The 22,074-nt window shown below is 30.5% G+C and overlaps 2 protein-coding genes across 3 annotated transcripts in view; one reads left to right on the top strand and one right to left on the bottom strand.

Annotated features, from left to right (window-relative positions):
- LOC134263148 (bifunctional apoptosis regulator-like) overlaps positions 1–11,409 on the bottom strand; it is a 35,816-nt gene extending 24,407 nt beyond the window's left edge. The window contains exons 1-5 of one of the 2 annotated variants that reach the window (XM_062745457.1): positions 11,281–11,409; positions 9,765–10,031; positions 7,576–7,774; positions 6,631–6,787; positions 3,513–3,661 (exon numbers count right to left, since the gene is read on the bottom strand). In XM_062745457.1, the coding sequence (XP_062601441.1) occupies positions 3,513–3,661; positions 6,631–6,787; positions 7,576–7,774; positions 9,765–10,024 (765 nt within the window). In that variant the 5' untranslated portion in view covers positions 10,025–10,031; positions 11,281–11,409. Of the gene's footprint in view, positions 1–3,512; positions 3,662–6,630; positions 6,788–7,575; positions 7,775–9,764; positions 10,032–11,280 lie in introns of those variants that run through there. The other variant, XM_062745458.1, reaches the window with a different exon arrangement.
- A 124-nt stretch (positions 11,410–11,533) lies between these two features.
- On the top strand, positions 11,534–20,153 carry LOC134263147 (poly(A)-specific ribonuclease PARN-like). The gene is made up of 22 exons (XM_062745455.1): positions 11,534–11,630; positions 11,750–11,827; positions 12,170–12,243; positions 12,485–12,552; positions 12,778–12,859; positions 13,009–13,069; positions 13,246–13,429; positions 13,750–13,854; positions 14,078–14,204; positions 15,637–15,693; positions 16,040–16,117; positions 16,231–16,274; positions 16,398–16,440; positions 16,654–16,729; positions 17,682–17,792; positions 17,899–17,968; positions 18,095–18,150; positions 18,252–18,338; positions 18,477–18,551; positions 18,944–19,097; positions 19,201–19,304; positions 19,861–20,153. The coding sequence occupies exons 1-22, from the start codon at positions 11,612–11,614 to the stop codon at positions 19,902–19,904; spliced, it is 1,797 nt and encodes a 598-aa protein (XP_062601439.1). The 5' UTR covers positions 11,534–11,611; the 3' UTR covers positions 19,905–20,153.
- Positions 20,154–22,074: the final 1,921 nt, after the last annotated feature.

The raw sequence follows: 22,074 nt of genomic DNA, 5'->3' as shown, positions 1-22,074 counted from the left end.
TTTAATGTTTTTTCACTATATAATCAATAGAGCCCCGCCCTAACACCAGAATCCCTGACCCTGGGGCCATAAAATTAACAATTTTGGTAGTGGCATTCTTGTTCATCATAACTATGTACTTATTTAGTTTATTTAATACTTTGGAGCAGAGAAGTAGATTTTCAAAGAATTCATGTATTTTCACTATATAATCAATAGAGCTCCGCCGTAACACCAGAACCCCCGACCCTGGGGCCATAAAATTCACAATTTTAGTAGAGGCACTCTTGTTCATCATATCTATGTACTTAGTAAGTTTATTTAATACCTAGGAGCAGAGTAGAAGATTTTCAAAGGATTTGTGTATTTTCACTATATAATCAATAGAGCCCCGCCCTAACACCAGAACCCCTGACCCTGGGGCCATAAAATTAACAATTTTGGTAGAGGCACTCTTGCTCATCATAACTATGTACTTAGTAAGTTTATTTAATACCTAGGAGCAGAGAAGAAGATTTTCAAAGAAATAATGCATTTTCACTATATAATCAATAGAGCCCCGCCCTAACACCAGAACCCCTGACCCTGGGGCCATAAAATTAACAATTTTGGTAGAGGCACTCTTGCTCATCATAACTATGTACTAAGTTAGTTTATATAATACCCAGGAGCAGAGAAGAAGATTTTCAAAGAAATAATGCATTTTCACTACATAATCAATAGAGCCCCGCCCTAACACCAGAACCCCTGACCCTGGGGCCATAAAATTAACAATTTTGGTAGAGGCACTCTTGCTCATCATAACTATGCACTTAGTTAATTTATTTAATACCTTGGAGCAGAGAAGAAGATTTTCAAAGATTTCATGTATTTTCACTATATAATCAATAGAGCCCCGCCCTAACACCAGAACCCCTGACCCTGGGGCCATAAAATTCACAATTTTGGTAGAGGCACTCTTGCTCATCATAACTATGTACTTAGTTAGTTTATTTAATACCCAGGAGCAGAGAAAAAGATTTTCAAAGAAACAATGCATTTTCACTATATACTTATTTAGCCCCACCCTAGCACAAGAACCCCTGACCCCAGGGCCATGAATTTCACAATTTTGGTAGAGGACTCAATGCTGATTACAATCATGTAAACAGTTTGACTGCTTGATGTCCAGGAGTAAAGAAGAAGATTTTTAAAGATTGCATTAATTTAAGTGGTTTTGGCCCCACCCCCCAGGCCCCAGGGGGGCAGGGATCATGAAATTCACAATTTTTGTTCCCCTTCACCCATAGATGCTTTGTGCCAAATTTGGTTGAAATTGGTTCAGTGGTTGCAGAGAAGAAGCTGAAAATGTTCAAAAGTTTACGACCGATTGACGACGAACGACGACGGACGAAAACAGATAGCAATAGGTCACCTGAGTGACTCAGGTGACCTAAAAATATAACTATAGCTTTTATAACATATGGAAAATTGTTTGAAACATTGGCATTATTATTAATGAGTTGGTTTTTTTTCTATGACTGGCAATAATTTAAAGATTTCTTATAAGTATGCTGCATATACATCTCTCCCAGCAATATTAAACCATCTAATAATTGCACAGGTCTATTGAAACTCAAATTTCTTTATTTATATGAACAGAATATTGGAAAAATGTATACAAATGCAAATTTAATCTGCCATTTATTTTGAAATATTTTGTGATATTGACTATCTGTGGTCAGGTTACACAAGTAATTTATATACACATACAGAAATTGATGGGATGTCTAATTTGATAGAAAAGAATTTAATTCCACAACATATAAATCAGATTTATTTATTTATTGAAAGACATTTTATGTCCTCCCATGAATACGGTGGGAGAGTATAGTGCTTGTCATATCTGTGTAATCCATCCCTCCCTCAGTCACACTCTACATATAAAGCTCACTTTTACAGAAATATTCATTAAAACATATTTTATCACCTCATTTTTGCTGATACATATTGGTGAAACTATTAAACTGCATCAAATATCTTTAATCTTGTCTTTCCATTTGCAATTTACCTCATTTTCTTCAATTTGCATCTAATCAAGATATTTTTTTTAATCTTATTTATATAATAAAGTGCCCCGCCACAGCATGATGCTTTGTGCCAAATTTGGTTGAATAAATTGGTATTCAGAGTGCAAGAAAATCAGTTTTGATTACCAAGAAGATTACAAGATTGACAATGATTTCAATGATTAATTTCCATTCCTTATTATATTTATTGTACATACTTGTCTAAGAGTGTAGGCAATAATTGAAAGAAATAATACATCATATAATTCTAAACTGGCTGAGTGAAATATCCATCTGCTGATTTTTTATTGCAATTTTATGATTGATTAAAAATGCTATAGCTTTTAAAAACATAACAGAAATTATGGAAAAATTTTATAACATGGCATTGCAATTTGTTAAATATATAAAAAATTGAAATGTTTTTTTTCAATGTAAATATGTACAATTAGTTTTTATTATATCAGATATTAATTTAATTTTAATCATATACTGTATTTTATACATCTTTTTTTAATTACATTACACCAAATAACTAATTGCAAGATCTTTATCTGAAATAGCCATCTAGAACTCTTAATTAACACAATTTCTTTCTTTATATGAACAGAATATTGCATGGTCAAATGTCTTCCAGTTAACTCTTGACAAAAACTTTAATTTCTCTCTATTTATTTTCTGATCAATATTTTGTGATAATGCTTGTTAATTATACCCATGGTCAAACTGCATTCAATAACATTTATATACAGATTGCTGTAAAGTATATGATGAAAAAATAAGTTTTTTTTACTTGATTTTACATTTTTTAACAAATACAACTTTAATTTTACATTTTTTACATTATAAATTAAAAATTCAAAAGATTTAGTTTTTTAAAAAATTTCATTAAATTAAAGGTCACAGTGACCTTGAAATAGGTGGGAGAGTACACCTTGTCCCAAGATGTATACATTTGTCAAGTTTGATAGTTCTAGGTCAATAGTTTACATATAATGAGCTCACTTTTACAGATATTTGGCCATAGCATCTTAATTAAAGGTCAGAGCGACCTCTTTTTGTGATACACACCGTCTACCCAAGAAACTATTTGACAAAGTTTGATAGTCCTAGGCCTATTATTTGAAGTTATGAGCCGGACATTTTCTTCAATTTGCATCGGAATGAAGCCTATTTTTTAATCTTATTTATATAAAAATTAAACTGATACAGATTGGTGAGAACTATTCAACTGTCACAGTTTTCTGACCTTAGCATTCCTTATGACCTTGACCTAACTAATCTGTTTTTACCTAAATTGAAACAAAGAAGCAATTAATGTACCCTAAACTTTTCATATTGCATTATTTAGGTACTCTTGCAGGGCATTCATGTATTATTGGCAGGTGTTTAGTACTATCTAAAAAAAAATCTATTAATTAACAATGGCAGACTTTTTAAAACTATAAACTATAATTTGAAAATCTATTAATGATCAACTTTCACCTTGTACTCCCAAAGAGAAGCAGGAAGCTTCATATTAAAATCCTTCAACTGCTGAATTGCAGTGGTTATGGCTTTGATATGTAGATCATTGGTTACATTCAAACTTGACTGCAGACTTGCATGGTCCACAGCTAGCAGGAGTCTTCCATCTAAAACAAGTGAAATGTTTCATATCATTTCAATTTTATTCTGGCAATTTTACAAAATGTTGTATTAGGAGAAGACTATCAAACTTTTTGAACTTGCATCTGATCCTTTTGACTCTGTGCCAATAAAATATGTTCAATTCATTTCAATTTTATTCCAAAAAATTCATTTAGACATCAAACATAGTCTGTTTTGGTCTTCCCTGCTTGTGCTCTTTGCCTTTGAAAGATTAATTTAATAAAGTGTATCATACTTGCTGGCAGACCATTTAGAAGAGATAATATATCAAACACGTATAAACATTGCAGTATTTGATATACTAAAACTAAGTGTTTATCAACAGGCAATACATGTATTACTTGGTACAAATCCAACCACTTTGGTTTGATGGTTAACATTATTATATAAACATTAACACTATTGATATAATTTTGGCAGCCTTTTAATTAAATGCTGTATCTTTGAAATAATTCTAGAATCTCTAATACAACAGCAGCATCTCTAATGTATCTATTTGAGAGAACTTTGACCTCATGTTGTGTAGATAAGGCTCAATATTATTGCAAACATGGACCTTATAAGGATATTTTTTTCTTGATATTAAGGTTCATAAACCCTCTGCTCACTCAAATAATATGTATCTTTTAAAATGCTTTTGATTTTTTAAAAGAAATATATTTCATAAGTCAATTAAAACAATTACCCAGGAATATCTTAGCTTCTGGGGCTAAAATGGCCGAAAAAACATTTAAACTTCTAATCATAGATTTTTAAAGGAATGATATGTTATAAAGAGTTATCTCTCTTCTCTGAGTATCAATGAACCTTAATTTAATGATATCTTCTACTAATGTTTATGAGGAAGAGGTCACATGTACTTTATGATTGAGTACACTTCTCAAGCAATTACGGTAACCTAGTAATGCATATGTCTTAAGCAGCAATCCAAATCCATCTTAACACCAATAAGAGATTGACAATTATAGGAAATCATCCACCTGTCTGCTGATAGTGGAAGAAATAGTTCCATGAAAGATTGAAGCTGGTTTCTGTCTGTCTTCATCTAGTAAGAAAACAACTCAACAAAGCCACTTAAAGAGATGAGGGATATGAAAAAGGGCTTAGAATTCAATTATTGCTCAGTAATGAAATCAATTTCTGACAAAATGTCACAGTTCTGTCTGTGTCTCCAGGAAAATGTCTATACAGATGGAATTATCTTTTCTATGCTGGCTTTAAAGAAGTGTAAGCTAATATTTCTATAACAAATTAATTATTTGTCAAAAAGCTTGAAATTTCTTCTGATTTTTTTTTATATATATAAAGCTTCATAAAAAGGTCAAGAATAGCAGATATGTCTAAAATTATAAACAAATTAATACATGTACATGTAATGCATTAATTTAAATAGTGTTGAAGTATTAATTAATGCATGGGATATTGTATATTTGAGTTAACTGTTCACATAAACTAAGTACATGTACAATACATGTGTATTTCAGTTTTATTAGTTTACACCTTCTTACAATGGTTTTATTGTTAAATAAAATTTTAAGATTCAATAAAAAGATTTTTTATGCCCCAAAAATCAAAGATTGGGGTATATACAAGCTTTTGTCCTGTCCATCCATATGTCTGTTTATGCACAAAAACTTTAACCTTGCACATAAGTTTTAAGAGGATGGAGCTATGACTTTCATATATTCCAACAGAACCATTCATAAGGTATCATTTAAATTGACCTTGGAATTTGACTCACTTTAACAAAAAATGTCCAAACTTAAACCTTGACCATAACTATATTGAATAGTTGGGACTACAGGACTTTCATACTTCACTGTGACAAAATCATTCATTAGCTATAAATATTTTTGACCTTGACCTCTGCAGAGTTTGACCCACTTTCTAAAAACTTAAACATTGGCCATAACTTTTAAACAGCTGGAGCCAGGGCTTTCTTATTTCACATGTGTATTCCTTGTGACAAGACATTCTTAATACCAACAATTTTGATCTTTGAGCATGTTGAGTGTGACTTGGATTTGCGAAACTTCAACTCTCACCACAAGCTGCCATATGGGGGCATCAATCCTTTATAAATACATCTTGTTCTTTTTTAAAAAAAATTAATTACATTTGTTAAAAGGCCAGCCTTTCACTAAAGAGAGCAGGGGGAAAATGATTGAAAGTTTTACCAAACAGAGCAAGCATTAAAATGAAAAATATCCACTAAGACCAATTTAAAACACCCACAAAAAACATGCATATTTAAAAGAGCATATAAAACACTAAAAATTGATCAGGAAATACTTCATTGTAAAATGATATCCAGCAACCAAAGTTTAATTTTTCATGTACATTTTTCAATGCCATGCTCTTTTCTATTCTTTGGAAAACAATAAAGCAGCATGCCATATGCCGGGTGGTACTGGATTCAATCATTGACAAGAAAAAGAAGACTGAAGACAATTAATATTTAAAAACAAAATCTCATGCACTGTGATTGCTTGTCAGCAGTCCATTATGAAAGGGGACACCACCCTTAAAACATCTCCACAGAAATATATAAATATTTAATTATATATTTAGAGTTCCCTGATGGAACTTAGCAATTACAATATGATATATGCAGTAAAAAGTATAAATTAAGAACACCTTTTCTTTTAAAAATGAAGTTAGACAGTAATTTTTTTTTCTAGATTATGCTGCAAAATCACAATGATATATGGAAGAAAAAAAATGACTGTCAGATAAGTCACTCTGGTCAAAACTTTGGTATCTAGAACAACAATACCTTGACTACATTGGATATATATATAAGAGACACTTTGAAGTCTCAGCTAATTTTTTTCTGTACATATTTCATTTTAAATATTTTGAAGGGTTTTTATTCTCAGTCCTTATGAAGTTCAGGACAAAAACGTCTGAATGTTTTAAAATTGCAAGTTTGAAATATAACAGAAATTCCTACCTATTCCATTTAGTTTAGCTGTTTCCCGATATCCTTCTGTCCATGATCCAAGGTCAGATAACCACTGCACGACATCCTCTGTACCCCACCTAGCTGGGGGTTTGTGAATAAGCAGGTCAGAGCCTACACTTTTCCAGTACATCCCAAGGTAGACAAGCTGTAAAGGTTAGCATATTAGAGAAATGTGAAATTGATTTGAACTGTAAGATGCTAGAATTAACAGAAAATGAAATATATAGGTTAGAGAAAATCAGTGTATCAAATTTCTCTCTCAGTTGCCCTTATACAACAATATTCACATTTCCAATGTCTTTGTCCGAGATAAAATTACAAATAGTTAATGTATATATATATATAATAGGCACAGTTAAAAATAACATGCAGGGTGTGACAAATAGCTAGACAGAAGCAAGGCTTGTAGCACGTAGATTGGCAGAATCAAAAGCATGTAAATATAAGGAATAACTGTCAGATTTTTTGATTTCATGAAGATGATCAATCGATTGGCTTGTGTGATAATTTTATGTATAAAAGCCTTCAGACATCATGAAATCAAAAATAAGACAGTTATTCCTTAACTGAATACATGTACTTTCAACTGAAGAAAGCATTTGTGATCAACAATTTAATTAATACCATGTGGTAAAAAGTACTCATACAGTAAATTTATCATACTCTAATGTTATATTATAACAGCTGTGAATTCTTGTTAAATGAAATGTGGAAATAACAAACAATATTCAAGTTCAAAGTCCATTTAAATCATACAAATCATGAGCAGAGCAAGCATGGAGCACAAAAAAAAAACAGCGACTGGATCAGGTGCCATGGAGGAACAAGCATCCCCTGTTGACCAGTCACACCTGCTGTGTGCTCCTTGTCATGATCAGGTAAATGGATAAATCCTTGTCAGAAAAATTTATAAATACATGGAGCAGAACTTACCAATATCACTCCACCCATGACCAATATCCCTGAGCAGAAATCTCGAGCTTGCACATTATTATTTCCTTGACCAATGCGACGAGGCACTGCTGCTTGTCTGTTTTCTTCAAAAGTTTTTATCAAAGTGTCATTGTCTGGAGTGTACACCTCAATTTCCCTTTCTCTTAATTTGAGAGAATAGGACTTTTCAATGAGGTTTCTACAATGAACAAAAATATATATACAGTGTACGACAGAAATTCCAGATTTAGTCAATACATATACATTTGTAGATCTATTAAAAAAATGAAAGATATTAATTAATGAACAATTAATTTCTAACATCTGACCAAATGAATTCTGTCTTCAAAATTTGCAGGAGTATATGTACATTAACCTAAGATTTTTTCTTTGCATCAAATTCAAGATGAAGCATGTCTTTATTTTAAGTTTTGAGTGTCCACATTCATTTTCTCACAACATTTTTAACTGAATTACACATTAAAAAAATGGACTTAAATTAATACAGCAAATGTAATTAACAAGTTTTTTATAGACTGAGTATGTGTGTTCATTTCCCTCTCAAGTAAGCTTTTACGTTATATTTTATGTGGTTTTGGAAATCTGAATATTTTTTTTCTAACATTAAGTTTCTTGTTCACACAGTATATGTTTTTATGTAGACTAGTCATATTTAAAATTGAAACATGTTAAGCACTGAACATGTTTATGACTTCTTTCAATGTGTATCTTAACCCTTTTATCCTCTTAGTTGCAGATGTCAGTCAAATATAATATACATTTCATAAAAAATTGTAAATATGAGGGTCATCGCCAAAATTATGTAGCCAAGCTTAGAACCCAGTGACATAAATTAATGAAACTTTGAAAACAAGACTAGTAACCTGGCTCCATCAACTGCATTTGGTTTTTAAAAAAGAAACAAAAGAAAGATAACCTGTAATTTTGGTTCCAAAACAATAAACTCATATGAAATATCAAATTCTTCAATGAAAAGGATGCAAGGCAAAAGGTATGATAGTTTAATGGATTCATCATTTGACCTTATCAGACATAAATGTATTCTTATCACAAATATACCTTCTTTAGAAAGTCAAAAACTGGAAAATAAAAAATTAATTGGTGTATATTTCATTTTTCAAAAAGCTATGAAGTTTTGTATGGAATATAGTCAAATTGTGCTGAAGTTTTTCAGTCATACACTCAGTATGTCCAAGATATGCATATATATAGTTACCATCCAGTATATTTGAAATTAAACATTATAGGGCTGGGCAAAAATATTGATATTTTGGTATATTGCAATACAGTGACAAAAAATATCATATTACAATACATTTTCGTAATATTGATATATTGGCAAAATGCTTAGAAGAATTTTATCATCAAATATAAAAATAAATGTAAGAAAGGTTTGTTATGAAGCCAAATAGTACAACAGAAGCTCTTTTATGGATATATTTTAGAGCATAACTTTAATAAAATCAACAGGATTATTTTTCTTTTGGTTACTATTCATAGTTTTGTGATATCTGCATGTAAATTAAAGTTAATATAATAAGGAAATGCAATTAAAAATTTCATTGAAAATATTGCAATACATATCGCAATACAGTTAAAAATATCGCAATATATCGCAATACAAAATCTCTGGCCAATACCCAGCCCTATTAAACATTAATGTATCTGAAGTTTCTCCAATGGATCCCCCACACTAATATAGAATTTCTCATCCATTGATAATACTAATAAAGAAATTAAAAACTTTCATTACCTTTAAAAATTATAAAAGTTTGAACAAATATAAAATAAGTAAATGATAAAAACCCCTTGTCATGCAACTCAAGATCAAAGTACATGTAGTAGGGACATGTTTGTGAGTACAGTGCCTTGCTGTAGTTTCAATATGTGTAAATTTTCATTTAGATGCTGCCCAATCCTAGCATCCACTTTTTTCCTTATCTTTATATAAATAAATGCAGGAGGTTCCCCCACATCCCCTTAAAATCAAGGTCAAAACATGATATATAAACAAAATACTCTTGACTTTTTTCAAAATCTGCATTGATCAAAAAATCAGGGAGTAAATACACTTTGGGGTAAAAAATTATCTGGAACTCTGCAATATGCCCTCCCTTCTTCGAAAGGGGGCATAAAAAAGGTTTCAACTAAAATCCAATAGTAATTACTTGATTGTTATGTTGACACTGGGACTTCCCATGTAGGGCTGCTGACATAAGGGACATGTTCTCTTTTTGGATTGAGTGAACCACTGCGCTAGACAGAGGCGACAGAAGCTGTGGCCACAGGTAAGGGTAGTTGGCTGGACAAGCAGGTCAGAACAGCAGCCACAGATAAATTCTGATTCCACAGATCCCTGACGGTGGAAGTAATTATTGGATCTATCTGAATGATCCGAATGATACTCATCAGAATCATCATCTGCCATGATATTTCTAGATAAAAAAGAGAAAAGTTATATTCTTTAAAATACTGTAATGTCATCAAAATCAATTTGCATATTGTGACAGAATATCATTTTGAAAACCATTATTTTTTTTATTGCAAAATACAACATTTTGTGGCCAAAAGACCAAACAGCGCAACATGGTGAATACCATATTTTGAGTGTGACATGTGCTTATATAACTTTTTGTGAGCCTGAAATTTACACTTTTATAAGTACAGGTTTTGCCTTCGCTGACAAAATGTTTTGTTTTTCGATGACATTGTCCTTTTCCAGACACTGCATCATTTTGGCGATTTTAAGCTTAATGCATCGAAAGTGTTTGTGATATTTGCATTTAATGGTTGTTTTTTAAAAAGTTAAATTGTTCAAAATTATTAAATTAAATGTCAATTATTAGGGTTTTTGTCATCTAACATACTATTACTTCTGTAGATTTTTTTCAGGTCATCTAAGAAATAAATTGGAAAAAATTAATAAAAATATGCAAATCAAAAAAGAGTCATTTATATTTCAATTATTTTTACCTAAAAGGTTTTTCGTAGCTATTAATATATTTTCAATAATCGCTATGTTTTATGGTTTAAGTTCAATTTCAAAGATCCAAATGAAATAATTGTAAATATGCTGCCGAAATTAAGTTTAAATCGCCAAAATATTTTTACCTACTTTTTTGTATTATCTGCATAATTAACTATGTCCATAAATTTTATGGAAAAATGAGTATTTATTTCGTGATTATCAAAAACCCGGTTTTCGCAACGTGGTGAATACCACTATTTTTTTGATACAGTCACACTGATGATGAATACAACAAAATTTTGGTAAAAAAATGATTACTTTCTGAATTGGCAATTTTACATTAGTTTCTATGCAAAATTGATAATTTACAAAGTAACCATTTTTTGGCCAAATTTTTGTCGTATCCATCATTAGTGTGACTGTATCATGAAAATTGAAGCTCACTATGTTGCGCCGTTCCTGCGTTTGGCCACAAAATGCAAGTACAGCAGAAAGTAGGTAAAAACAGCTACTTCGGGTAGGTTTAAATACCTACGTAGCTATTAATAGCTACGTAGGTAGAAATAGTCTTTGGACTGGACCTGTTCTGACAGAAATTCTGTGGCGGGTAAAGATCTCTTTTTTATTTAAATAATAAATTACTTACTTTTATGCAAATTCAACTTGCATAATTAAAGTTTTTTCAAACTTTATAAAATGTTGAGAAACATTCTTACCAAGTATAAATGCAATGTAAAACAACAAACGCCGAGAAAACTTTTAAAACTATGCTGAAAACATCCTGCTCTCAACTATGCCGATTTTTGTTTGTTTACTTTCACTTTGATATTATTGCTTATAGCATTAACAATAATTTTTTGTATTTTTTATGTTAAAAAAGAATTTCAAAAAATGGATGACATGAAAATAATTTTCAATATCGATGTATTTCTTGGATGATTTGTGAATGAGTTGTTTGTTTAGTTAGGCAGATAATAAAAAGTTTTTCCTAGTTTAAATGGCATAAGGGGCCTTTATATTTGCCGCACTTTCCTCTGTTCAGTGACGATGGAAGTGACAAGAAAGAGTAAGTGAAAACATGATATCATCGTAAATACTGTAGCAATTAAATAAGCAAAATATCATTGGGATAAAATGTGCTTATTGTAGTCATTATAATTATTATAGTTAATTTGCTCTTTTTAGATTTTCAATCGGTTCTCCCTCAAGTCGAGAAGGCCATTGCTGAAGCTGACTTTATTTGTGTTGACACGGAATTTTCAGGTAAAAAAAACAACAAAAACAAACGAATAGATCTTTCGTGTTTATAATTGGATGAGTAAAGATGTAAATGAATGAAAGTATTTCAAAGTGTTTTATTTTATTCAGTGGAAAGACTTGTTATACAATGAGATTTGATTATATCTGTATATTTGAGTGTCATCATCATGATTGGTTCATCTTGGTTATGACTTTTTAAAGCAGAATAACTCTCTATTTAAATGTTAAATTTTCATTTACCCAACATAAACCTATGCATATACATACACCTTAGAACCTTTTTTTGTCCAGAAATTCATGAACATGCATGATGTACCGATTTCAAGTAAAATACTATTATTTTAGGCCTTCATGCATCCAGCTCCTTTCATATATCACCCCTTGACACACCGGAAGAGAGATACCAGAAACTAAGAAAGGTTTGAAATCCACTTGCTACAGCTTCAATGAGCTTTAATTCTAGTCATTCTGGGGTTAAAATTACCTTATATAATTATATATTACAATTGTATCATTAATGTAAGCTTTGACACACAAAATCATATGCTGGATGAAAATGAAAAAAAATGAAGTAAGCATTTAGCATTTTTTTTTATTTGAATTTATAACAAAGTGTTTCTTTTGCATCATGTGATAGAAAAGAAGTTCTTTTTTTTTTAGGGATCAAGTGATTTTTTGGTGTTTCAAGTGGGAGTATGTACCTTTTGTTATGATGAAGAAAACAGCAAGTAAGATTGATGTGCATTGTGCATAAAGGTAGTAAAAATAAGTTTTTTATAATTTGCATGTGTAACACACCTACCATTTAATTTTCTGCTGTTTTTGCAAAAATTCTCTGGCAAGGTAATAATAGAAAAGGTTTTGGTTTCAATATTTTTTATGTAACATGATTTATTCACATTGAAGAATTTGTTTGGAAAGGTGATGGTGTACATCTTCATATTGTTTTCTAGGTATGAAACAAGACCATTTAATTTTTATGTTTTCCCAAGACCTCACTCCAGGGCAGCCCCAGATTGTAGATTTTTGTGCCAGGTAATCCACTGTATCATTAAAACATAAGCAAGACCAATTTTTTTATTCGAAACCTTTCATAAAAGTAAAGCTTTATGCTTATTTTAAAGTCAAATTCAAAAGTAAATATTGTTTTTTAAAAAACTATCTAAATAATATTCTTTAAACAGAGTTCAAGCATTGACTTTCTTGCGTCACAAGACTTTGACTTCAACAAGACATTCAAGGAAGGTATCTATATCAGTATTCTTAAATTGCATCTTTATTTGTGTTTTATGATTCTGGAGTCTCAATCATCAAATTTAAATATAAATTTGATAATTTAGTTTCTCAGAGCAGTGAATTTTATGACTAAGTCTTTAAGAAAAAATTGAATGTTGACAATGATAAATTCATGTCAATTTCAGGTATACCTTATTTAACTTCAACACAAGAGAGTCAGTTGAGAGATTCTTTGGAGGAAAGAAACAAACAGTACAATCACTTTTCCTCCCCCGCCTTTGTCACACCAGACAGTGGGGCAGAAGCTGTGACAACAAAGGGCCCCATTAACATTCCCGAAGAACACAAAGATTTCATAGATGGCATTTGGTTTGTTTCAAATTATATATATTGACTTGAAATGTTATGCAGTTCTTGTTCCACTCTCATACAGACCTAAATATTTCCATTTATATCAAAAAATGTTGTTAATTCACTGGACATTTTAAAGTATCATTTTAAAATTAATGTAAGTTTTGACTCCTGGATATTATTCAGAGCATTTTATTACTATGCATAAATCCATGTAGTGAGTGCTAAACACCTCTCTCTCTCTCTCTCTCTCTCTCTCTCTCTCCTAAGGATAAATGAATCAGTCTTTTATTATTTGATAAGCTAGGATTTTATGATGTTTTAAAAAACTTTTACAGCAATACTGTTCAGGAATTTTTAGACAAAGAAGGGGAAGAAACTCTGCCTCTACCACCCTGTAATGGATTTATTAGAAAACTTATTTACCAGACTGTCAGGCAAAGGTACTTCATATATGTTGTCAACTGAATTCTGTTGCAAAGTCCTGCCTTTACAATCAATTTGTAAGTAATATGTATGAACTCCATTCTAGGTTCTTCATCATGCAATCCATCCTCATGGTTTTGCATGGTAATTTTTTCCCACCATTCAAGTTCTTTATAACCGCATCCATATGCTTTGGCGTAGTAAATGTTTTCCATTATTGATAGGTTGTTCTTTGTTAAGGTTTCAGTCTGGGGTTCACTTGGCTGCTAAAACAGATGAAAAGAAACAGCGGTACATAATGGTCACTAGAATCAAAACAGAGGATGACATGAAGAAAAAGGAGGAAGAAAAACAAGCAGCAGAACTGGTTATTATCTCAAGCATTTTTTCAAGTGTTTGAAATATTAATTTTCTGTATTTTTAATTATGATGTTGTACTCAGAAAAACTTTGCGATGATGTAGTCAAGATAAGGGGAGAAAATGTTTCCATACTGGATATTAAACAGAAAAAAAAGAATTAGTAGGACATACACCAAGCCAGATCAAAGTGAAGCATACTGTAGATCACTATATTTTCGCGACACCTTATTTTCGCGAGGTAGTTATTGACTCTTGATTAACGAAACAAAATTTTCACGAATTGTGGTTACTGCTCTATATAATCTTAAGGGATGCTATTATGATTTAAATTTTCGCGAGCACACTGTCTTGCGTAATTACACGAAAATAAAGTTCTCGCGAATAAAAAGTGATTTACAGTATATTGCTGTATTTTTATAAGATAACTCATAGTTTTCAACAGATTGGAATAAAATTTGGATTTTTTGAAAGATATATAATCTTTGCACTTAATGATAAGACTTAGATGTGTTTATTTAGACTTTAATTTTACACAAAGGTGTAAATTTGTTCAGTTGGTTTAAATGTATTTTGATATAGATCTCTCTCCATTAATCAATTATATGTTTGAATTTTTTTGACAGGCAGAAATTGAAGAAGCTATAAATTTATAAATTAAACTTATAAGATATGATTTCTTCTTTAGGCTGATATATACATTCAATGGTCATTTGCATAATTAATAAAATACAGTGTTAGTACCGGTAAATAATAAAAAAAAAACCTTTTAAATTTACTAGTTCCTGCTGATCTTAAAATAATAATGTATTTACGTGTTATTTATGCCTTTAATTTAACAACGATGAAATCACAAACTTTTACAGAGATTTAACACAATTCAAAGAAGTTTTAACTACTTTAAAAAAAAAAAACTTTATTTAAATTCTGTACTCATTAAAATACCTGTTTAATTTCTTGTACATTTATGTGCCCGGTAATTCTATGGGTTTACCTGTTCAATTTTTCTTTTAGAAAACGCAAAGCCTATATAACATAATCTTAGGATTTTTCAAAAATTAAGGCTGAAAATTCTATATACCATTACCTATAACAAAAATTACAATTATATGAAGTTGTACTTGCTTTGCAAATCTTTTAAAATAAGGGGAGAAAATGTTTCCATAGTGGATATTAAACAGAATAAAAAAAAAGAATTAATAGGACATACACCAAGCCAAATCAAAGTGAAACGTATATGGCTGTATGTTTATAAGATAACTCATAGTTTTCAATGGATTTGAATAAAATTTGAATTTTTGAAAGATATATAATCTTTGCTCTTAATGATAAGACTTAGATGTGTTTATTTAGACTTAATTCCATTCTTCCCAATTTTGAAATTTATTTTGATATATATCTCTCTCTATTAATCAGTTATATGTTTGAATTTTTTTGACAGGCAGAAATTGAAGAAGCTATAGGATTTTCAAAAGTAATAAGATTGATTTCTCAGGCTGTAAGTTGACTCTTTCATAATAAATAAAATACAGTGTTAGTAAGAATAAAAAAACCTTTTAAAGTTTAGTTCATGCTGATCTTTGAACTAGTATCATTGAATGAGAACTGAAATCACAAATTTTTACAGAGATTATTTTTCTTTGTTTCTATACAGTAGAACATGCTTGTAACGTAGTGCCAGTGATGGGCAATTTTGCTTCGTTATATACATAACTCATTCTATCTATTAGCTTGCACTCCTGACTAACCATTACACTGCATTACAGATTTGCTTATGTACATAAACTTACATTGACAATGTACATTAAGAAATTGACTTTGTATATATTTGTTCTCTGTTTTAGGGGAAACTGATCATTGGCCACAACATGTTTCTGGATGTTATTCATTTGTTACACAGGTTCTGCTCCCCACTCCCTGAGGTACACATTATTATCAATTTGTTCAAGACAAAATGATTGAAAAATATTTTAATTCACGGAAATTTTATGTTACTAAATTTTTTTCTATAATCTGTGTGGTTCTCTTTTCACAGAATTATGAAGAATTTAAAGCATTGACAAAATGTGTCTTTCCAAAGTAAGTATTTTGCAACCTTTGTGTACAAATATTTTTTTACTATGGTGGAAAATATTCGGAAATTGATTCAATGTTTAAAATGTACCACTCTCTATGGTAAATCAATTTTTTTAAACTTTGCAGAATTTTGGATACAAAGCTCATGGCAAACACATCACCATGTAAGGTTAGTTGATATCATTCTGCACATTGTAATGTGAGACAAATATATACTGTGATTTTATTATTTTTTTCCCATTAACAAATCAGTTTTCATTTTTGAGCCAGATGATGAAATAAGGTGCTCAGTGAACTGAAAACTTCCAAATTATATGGTAACAGGCTAAGGTAGATATCCCAAAATCACATTTTAATGATTCTTTTTTATGTTGCTTTGTAGGAAGTGGTTCTTAGTTCAGTGTTGGGAGATCTATTAAAACAAATAAGTTTCACGCCATTTAAAAAGCCAGAAGTGGGTAGGTAGATAAGTCTGTCTTATTGTGATATTGACCTTACTTTTGTTGTATAAAAATAAAAACAACCAAAAAATTGAGTAGAATTAAAATAAAAGGATGATATCTCCTAATAAGTTTTTAATCTTTCGCGATTTTTTTCAGTTACAAATGTAAATTTGAAAAATTTTTTTGCATTAGTATGTAGAGTTAAACTTGTATAATCTGGATGTTGTGTAACGCAAAATCTTATCTATTATGATGATAACTTAGTCCCTTAATTTTTAGAAAATTCAACTCTTAAGAATGTTGTTTTGTCTGGAAAGTAGCTGCAGATCTGTAGCTCTCCGAAAAAAATATTGACAGACCATAGAGCTACTGTGCCACCCATTGAAAAAACTGTATAGATATTGCGCACAAAAAAGTGCCCTGTTTCTCGATTTATTTCTCCATGTTTTTAAACTGTCATCTCAAAATATTACTAACTGTGTTCCAGATTTATTCTTTCACTGTTTCCACAGCAAAACATCCCTAATAATTGTTGTTAATAGTCCTCCTGGCCCTAAAATCGAGATCATCGAAAATTTCATCTATTTATACTGCCATTTTTGTTTGCAAGATAATTCGGCCCAACGCACTTCGTGCAGATGTCAACTACGAGAATACTTCATAGAGGAGTAAGGATTTTTTTTTAAAATCTATTTTTTCACGATTGAGGTCAGAATTTGGAAGAATTAATCCAGAACTAAGCACAACTTTTTGTGCGCAATAAATATACAGTTTTCAGAATGGGTGGCACTGTAGCTCTCCGGTCTGTCAATATATTTTTTTCGGAGAGCTACAGATGTGCAGCTATCTGGAAAGTTGACTAATATGTCAATTTTTATGGAACCAGTGGTGTCCTTAACAGACAAATTTCATTGTATTTATCAATTTCACTGTAACAATTGTAAATGTATAATTTATCATTTTGTAGTGATTCCTGAAGATTTTCCTCAGTACAAGCTAGACGACAGCAATTTACATGAAGCAGCTTACGATGCGTACATTACTGGAATTTGTTTCACAGCATTATCAGACTATTTAGGTATAAGGCTATTCTAGGGATCAAATTATGAAATTCTCATTTTAAAGAGATAATTTATAATGCAGATATTTTCATAAAAAAAAAGTTAATATGAAAATTTTGACAGGAAGTCTTCAAGATCCCCCCGTTACCCATGTCTCATCTGATGCTCCATTAGTAAAACCTTTCATAAATAAGTAAGTTGTGTGGGTTTTAGTCTAACATTCATGATATCTATTGTTGAACTATCTTTTAGCACATTGAATGCTAAGTTTTACCCTATAGATTTCTGTACTTAATTTTGAATTTTATATTTATTTTAGACTTTTTTTAATGAGGATACCAGATATTCCATATTTAGATCTAACAGCAGAAGATGGTAAGTGGATATGCATTTAGTAGCTATAGGGTTTTTTAAAGGATTTTGATATAGATGTGTTTATATCAGAAATAAATTTCTTTCCATTTGCTTTTGTGTAGTATTACCCAACAGAGAACATGTTTTCCACGTCACATTTCCCAAAGAATGGAAGGCACCCAATCTGTATCAGCTGTTCTCTCCCTTTGGTAAGCATTAAAAACTTGGAATGTAGATCTACCCAAGAAAAGTATCTAGTCTGTAGTATTATTTTCATGCAATAAATAAGTTTCTTTCATGTTAGATTACTTATTGAGGAATTGATCATTTTGATTACCGTTTTGTAGGAAATGTTGGCATTAACTGGATAGATGACATTTCAGCCTTTGTGTCTCTTTACAAGAAAGATCAAGCATCCTCAGGTATTTACTTTGAAGCATGAATAAAATGCAGTGTATAGGAGAAGACAATGTTTTGTAAAATTTAACATTGCAATTTCATTCATATGCTTTAAACAGCTTCATTTTCACTATTTTTACAAAAGAACCAAAGTGAGCATTTTATTATAGTAAATGACATTAAAAAAAATCATAGAAACACCCCCCCCCCCCCTCCATCCCCAAAAAATTGTTAATTTCAACTGTGTGAAAACTAACCAAATGTATTTTTAGATCAAAAAGAATTTGCAAGACCAAAACAAACACATTTTGATTTTATCTAAACATGAAATCGATAATTGTAAGTATATACATTCTTGTATATTCCTGCTAAATACATGTCATACTTGAATACAGAATTTTTTCTATTAATTCAGTTATGTCAACGTTATGCAAGAGGGACAGCCCATACAAAATAATGACATTTGAGTTATTTAAATATGGTATGCCAGAGAGGGATTCCAAAAAACGTCCACATCCTGTGGACTCATCAGAAGAGGAACCCAAGAAAAAGAAGCATCTCAATGTTGAGTAAGCCTTCTGTTTGTCACGTAAAGGTCCATCTTGTCAGAAAATTTTAATTGTATTCATGAACTGACAATAATTTACACGTTTTTTTTTACTATGATTTCAGTGCTCCAGTATTTGTGTCTCGGTCAAGGTCAATCACCCCGCCCACACCAGAGGAAAACGGAGAAAAAATGGAGGAAGATAATCTGGCACCAGACAGCACTAGTGGTAAATATCTTTGTTTTAATTGTCAAATGTTCAAGGAGTTAATGACTTAATGTTGATTTTATATTTATGAAAATGCACTATGACAATTGCACTTTAAATTTAGCAAGTATTTTGAAAACATTTGATATTGACATTTTTAACATTTGATTGCACTCAATGTACTTCCTGAAAGTAGAGAGATTTAATATTGATTTGATTATTAATCAACAATATTCAGAGTTTTACTAAAATATGAACAAAAGTACATACTGTTAAAGGAGTTTAATTGATGTACTTTCTTTTGATGTTATTAAACAATTGTATTATTTTTATCTTTCTTACCTTTGTACTCTGTAGCTCAGTTATTTACAGCATCAGCTTGTGATCTTTGGGTTGCAAATGGTATTCTGTCATAGGTTATATTTTGGAACTTGATGAGGAATTTTTTTAAACGCACTTCAAATATGAATCGTGCTTGATTTTTTATGTCCAGTGTGTTAATGGTTGCATGTTTCCAGTCAATAATACTTATTTTGAAAACATTCAATCATTAAATGAATTTTATTTTTATTTACAGAAACAAAAACTGAACAGAAAATGTTTGAAGAGCCTGCTTGGTGACAAATTGTTTGTTGAAGAATTCAGACATGAGTGAAAATGAATGAGACATTGAGTCTTAATGGACTTAAAAAGAGAGATATTAACAATCATGAAATATACAGCTGAACTAAGAAGATACTTCTAATTATAAAAATAATATTAGATGTCTTTCAATTATAATTTATGTCTTATTAAGGCATGGATCTGTTTAACAGAAATTTACACTTAAATTTTTATGAACAGTGAATAGTAAATATTATTGAAATGCAATATAGCTTTGGTCTTCTTTCTGATAAAATTCATCTTGACTTCAAAAAGTCTTCAGCTTTGAACTACTTGTGCTGCAAAAAAAATGGAATACTGGAATTTTTAGTGCATTATTAGCTACTGCAAAAATTAATTGCTATTATTTGTAATAGTTTCTTTAGTTGCAAAAATTGCTAAAATTACTTCTCGGAATATCGATTTTGCAAATTTGGTTCAAAATTTCCACTTACCTGCATCAATTTTATGCAATTTTTTATGCAATTTTTCAAAGTATTAAGTTTCATAAATTTGGAGATTTCAAAATTTAAAATTTCTACCTATTTCACAGAAAACCAAATATTTTTTAGTTTAATATGAATATACATGTAATGATGCTTTATTGCACCTGATTATACATATATGTATGTGCACAAAAGGACAAGTCACTTGGGCAATAGATCTCCAGAAATTGAATGTTAGTAGACCCAAGAATTTGATGGTATCCTAACATTTCATTAAATTAATTTTGACATTATAAATAACTATTTCATTAAAAAATATCGAACTTGAAAAGGTAAGAAAAAAAAAACCCCGAGAGATTGGTCTTGTTAAACATTTTGCTAAAACTTTTTTTTTTACATGTGTACTATGAAATTGATATTGAAAAAATGTTACAGTAAGTTCATCATTGACACTGTATACATGTATTTAGTCCTGAGAGACTAGAGGTAGGGTTAATTTTAAAAATCTAAATGAAAAGAAATGTGAATTTGTCTTGTTTTTGCCTTCAATTTGATATTTAAATATGCATGTATTGACAATGTTTTATATATAAACAATATTCTTTTTCATCCATGCACTGATTTCTACTTGACAAGATATAAATAGATGGCAAACTAATAAATAAACTTTAAATAATTACATGATTACTTCAACTCTTTTTATCAATATTTTCCCTTATTCATGTAGCAGTATATCATCATCACCTTCAAAAATTGGTTTTATCTCCCATTTGATTCAATACACAAGGGCATGTGTTTATTTTTATGCCTATTGTTAATTGCTAAACTTAATTTGGCTAGTAATAAATTAGTTGGTATTACAGATGTTGATGTTAAAATCTCCTAAAGTTAACATTTCGCAAATTTTAGTCATCATGGACGTTACAATGATCTTGTTTGCAAATATACTTAACATTTCAATGCAAATTGTTTGATCATTACTTTCAAACTGATTTGTCTACAGGAAAGGCTGACATGCTTATGACTGCTCGACAGGGCATGCTTATCCTTCATAATATTTGATCCCAGCTCTGAAGTTTTCAGGCGTCCTTGTGAACTCTGCTCTCCTTTTGTATAATGTTTTATTTGAGCTTGTTAATACTTTTGTCAGCAAAAATGATATTTTCTTTAACAGGTTTATACAAAAGTAAATAATAATAAAAATAATTGATGTTACTATATTTCTATACAAAATTTAATTAACACAAATTTAATTTAACTTCAGATGTGCCATTGACAGCATCGATTAATGCAATAAAAATGACAGTTTAAACTTGGCGTGCTAGCTAATTTCGAATTTTTGTGTTTTACTAGCAACGAGTGCCAAATTATTTACATGCACTGAAATACTGTGTAAGAAAACTTTTCATTCACTTTCATAATGCACAGAGAGAATACAAAAGAAAAGTTCCTCTTCCTCTATTTAGAAACAAAATAATCTTAGCCATAGGTGTGCTATCCACGTTGGTTGATAATGAAAAGATCCATATCCTTGTGATTCTTTCGTCTTAGTTTCGACTTTTCTAACCATCGAATATATATACCTTTGTAACTCTCGATAATGTGTTAATCTTTTTTTTTCCTCTTCCTATACATTCCGTAGTCAAATTCAGTATTAAAAAAACAAAGACCAAACAATTGGTATGAAACACGTCAGCCAAAAT

Source organism: Saccostrea cucullata, unplaced genomic scaffold (assembly GCF_032062105.1).
Source record: "Saccostrea cucullata isolate Sc308-1 unplaced genomic scaffold, CSIRO_AGI_Scuc_v1 ctg378, whole genome shotgun sequence".
Lineage (NCBI taxonomy): Eukaryota > Metazoa > Mollusca > Bivalvia > Ostreida > Ostreidae > Saccostrea > Saccostrea cuccullata.
This window is presented reverse-complemented; position numbering and strand designations above follow the sequence as displayed.

What these genes read in the sequence shown, in the direction of transcription:
- LOC134263147 (XM_062745455.1), top strand. An exon ending in GATACCAGAAACTAAGAAAG is followed by an intron (nt 12,244 to 12,484) that starts GTTTGAAATCCA and finishes TTTTTTTTTTAG; the next exon opens with GGATCAAGTGATTTTTTGGT. An exon ending in AGCATTATCAGACTATTTAG is followed by an intron (nt 17,793 to 17,898) that starts GTATAAGGCTAT and finishes AAATTTTGACAG; the next exon opens with GAAGTCTTCAAGATCCCCCC.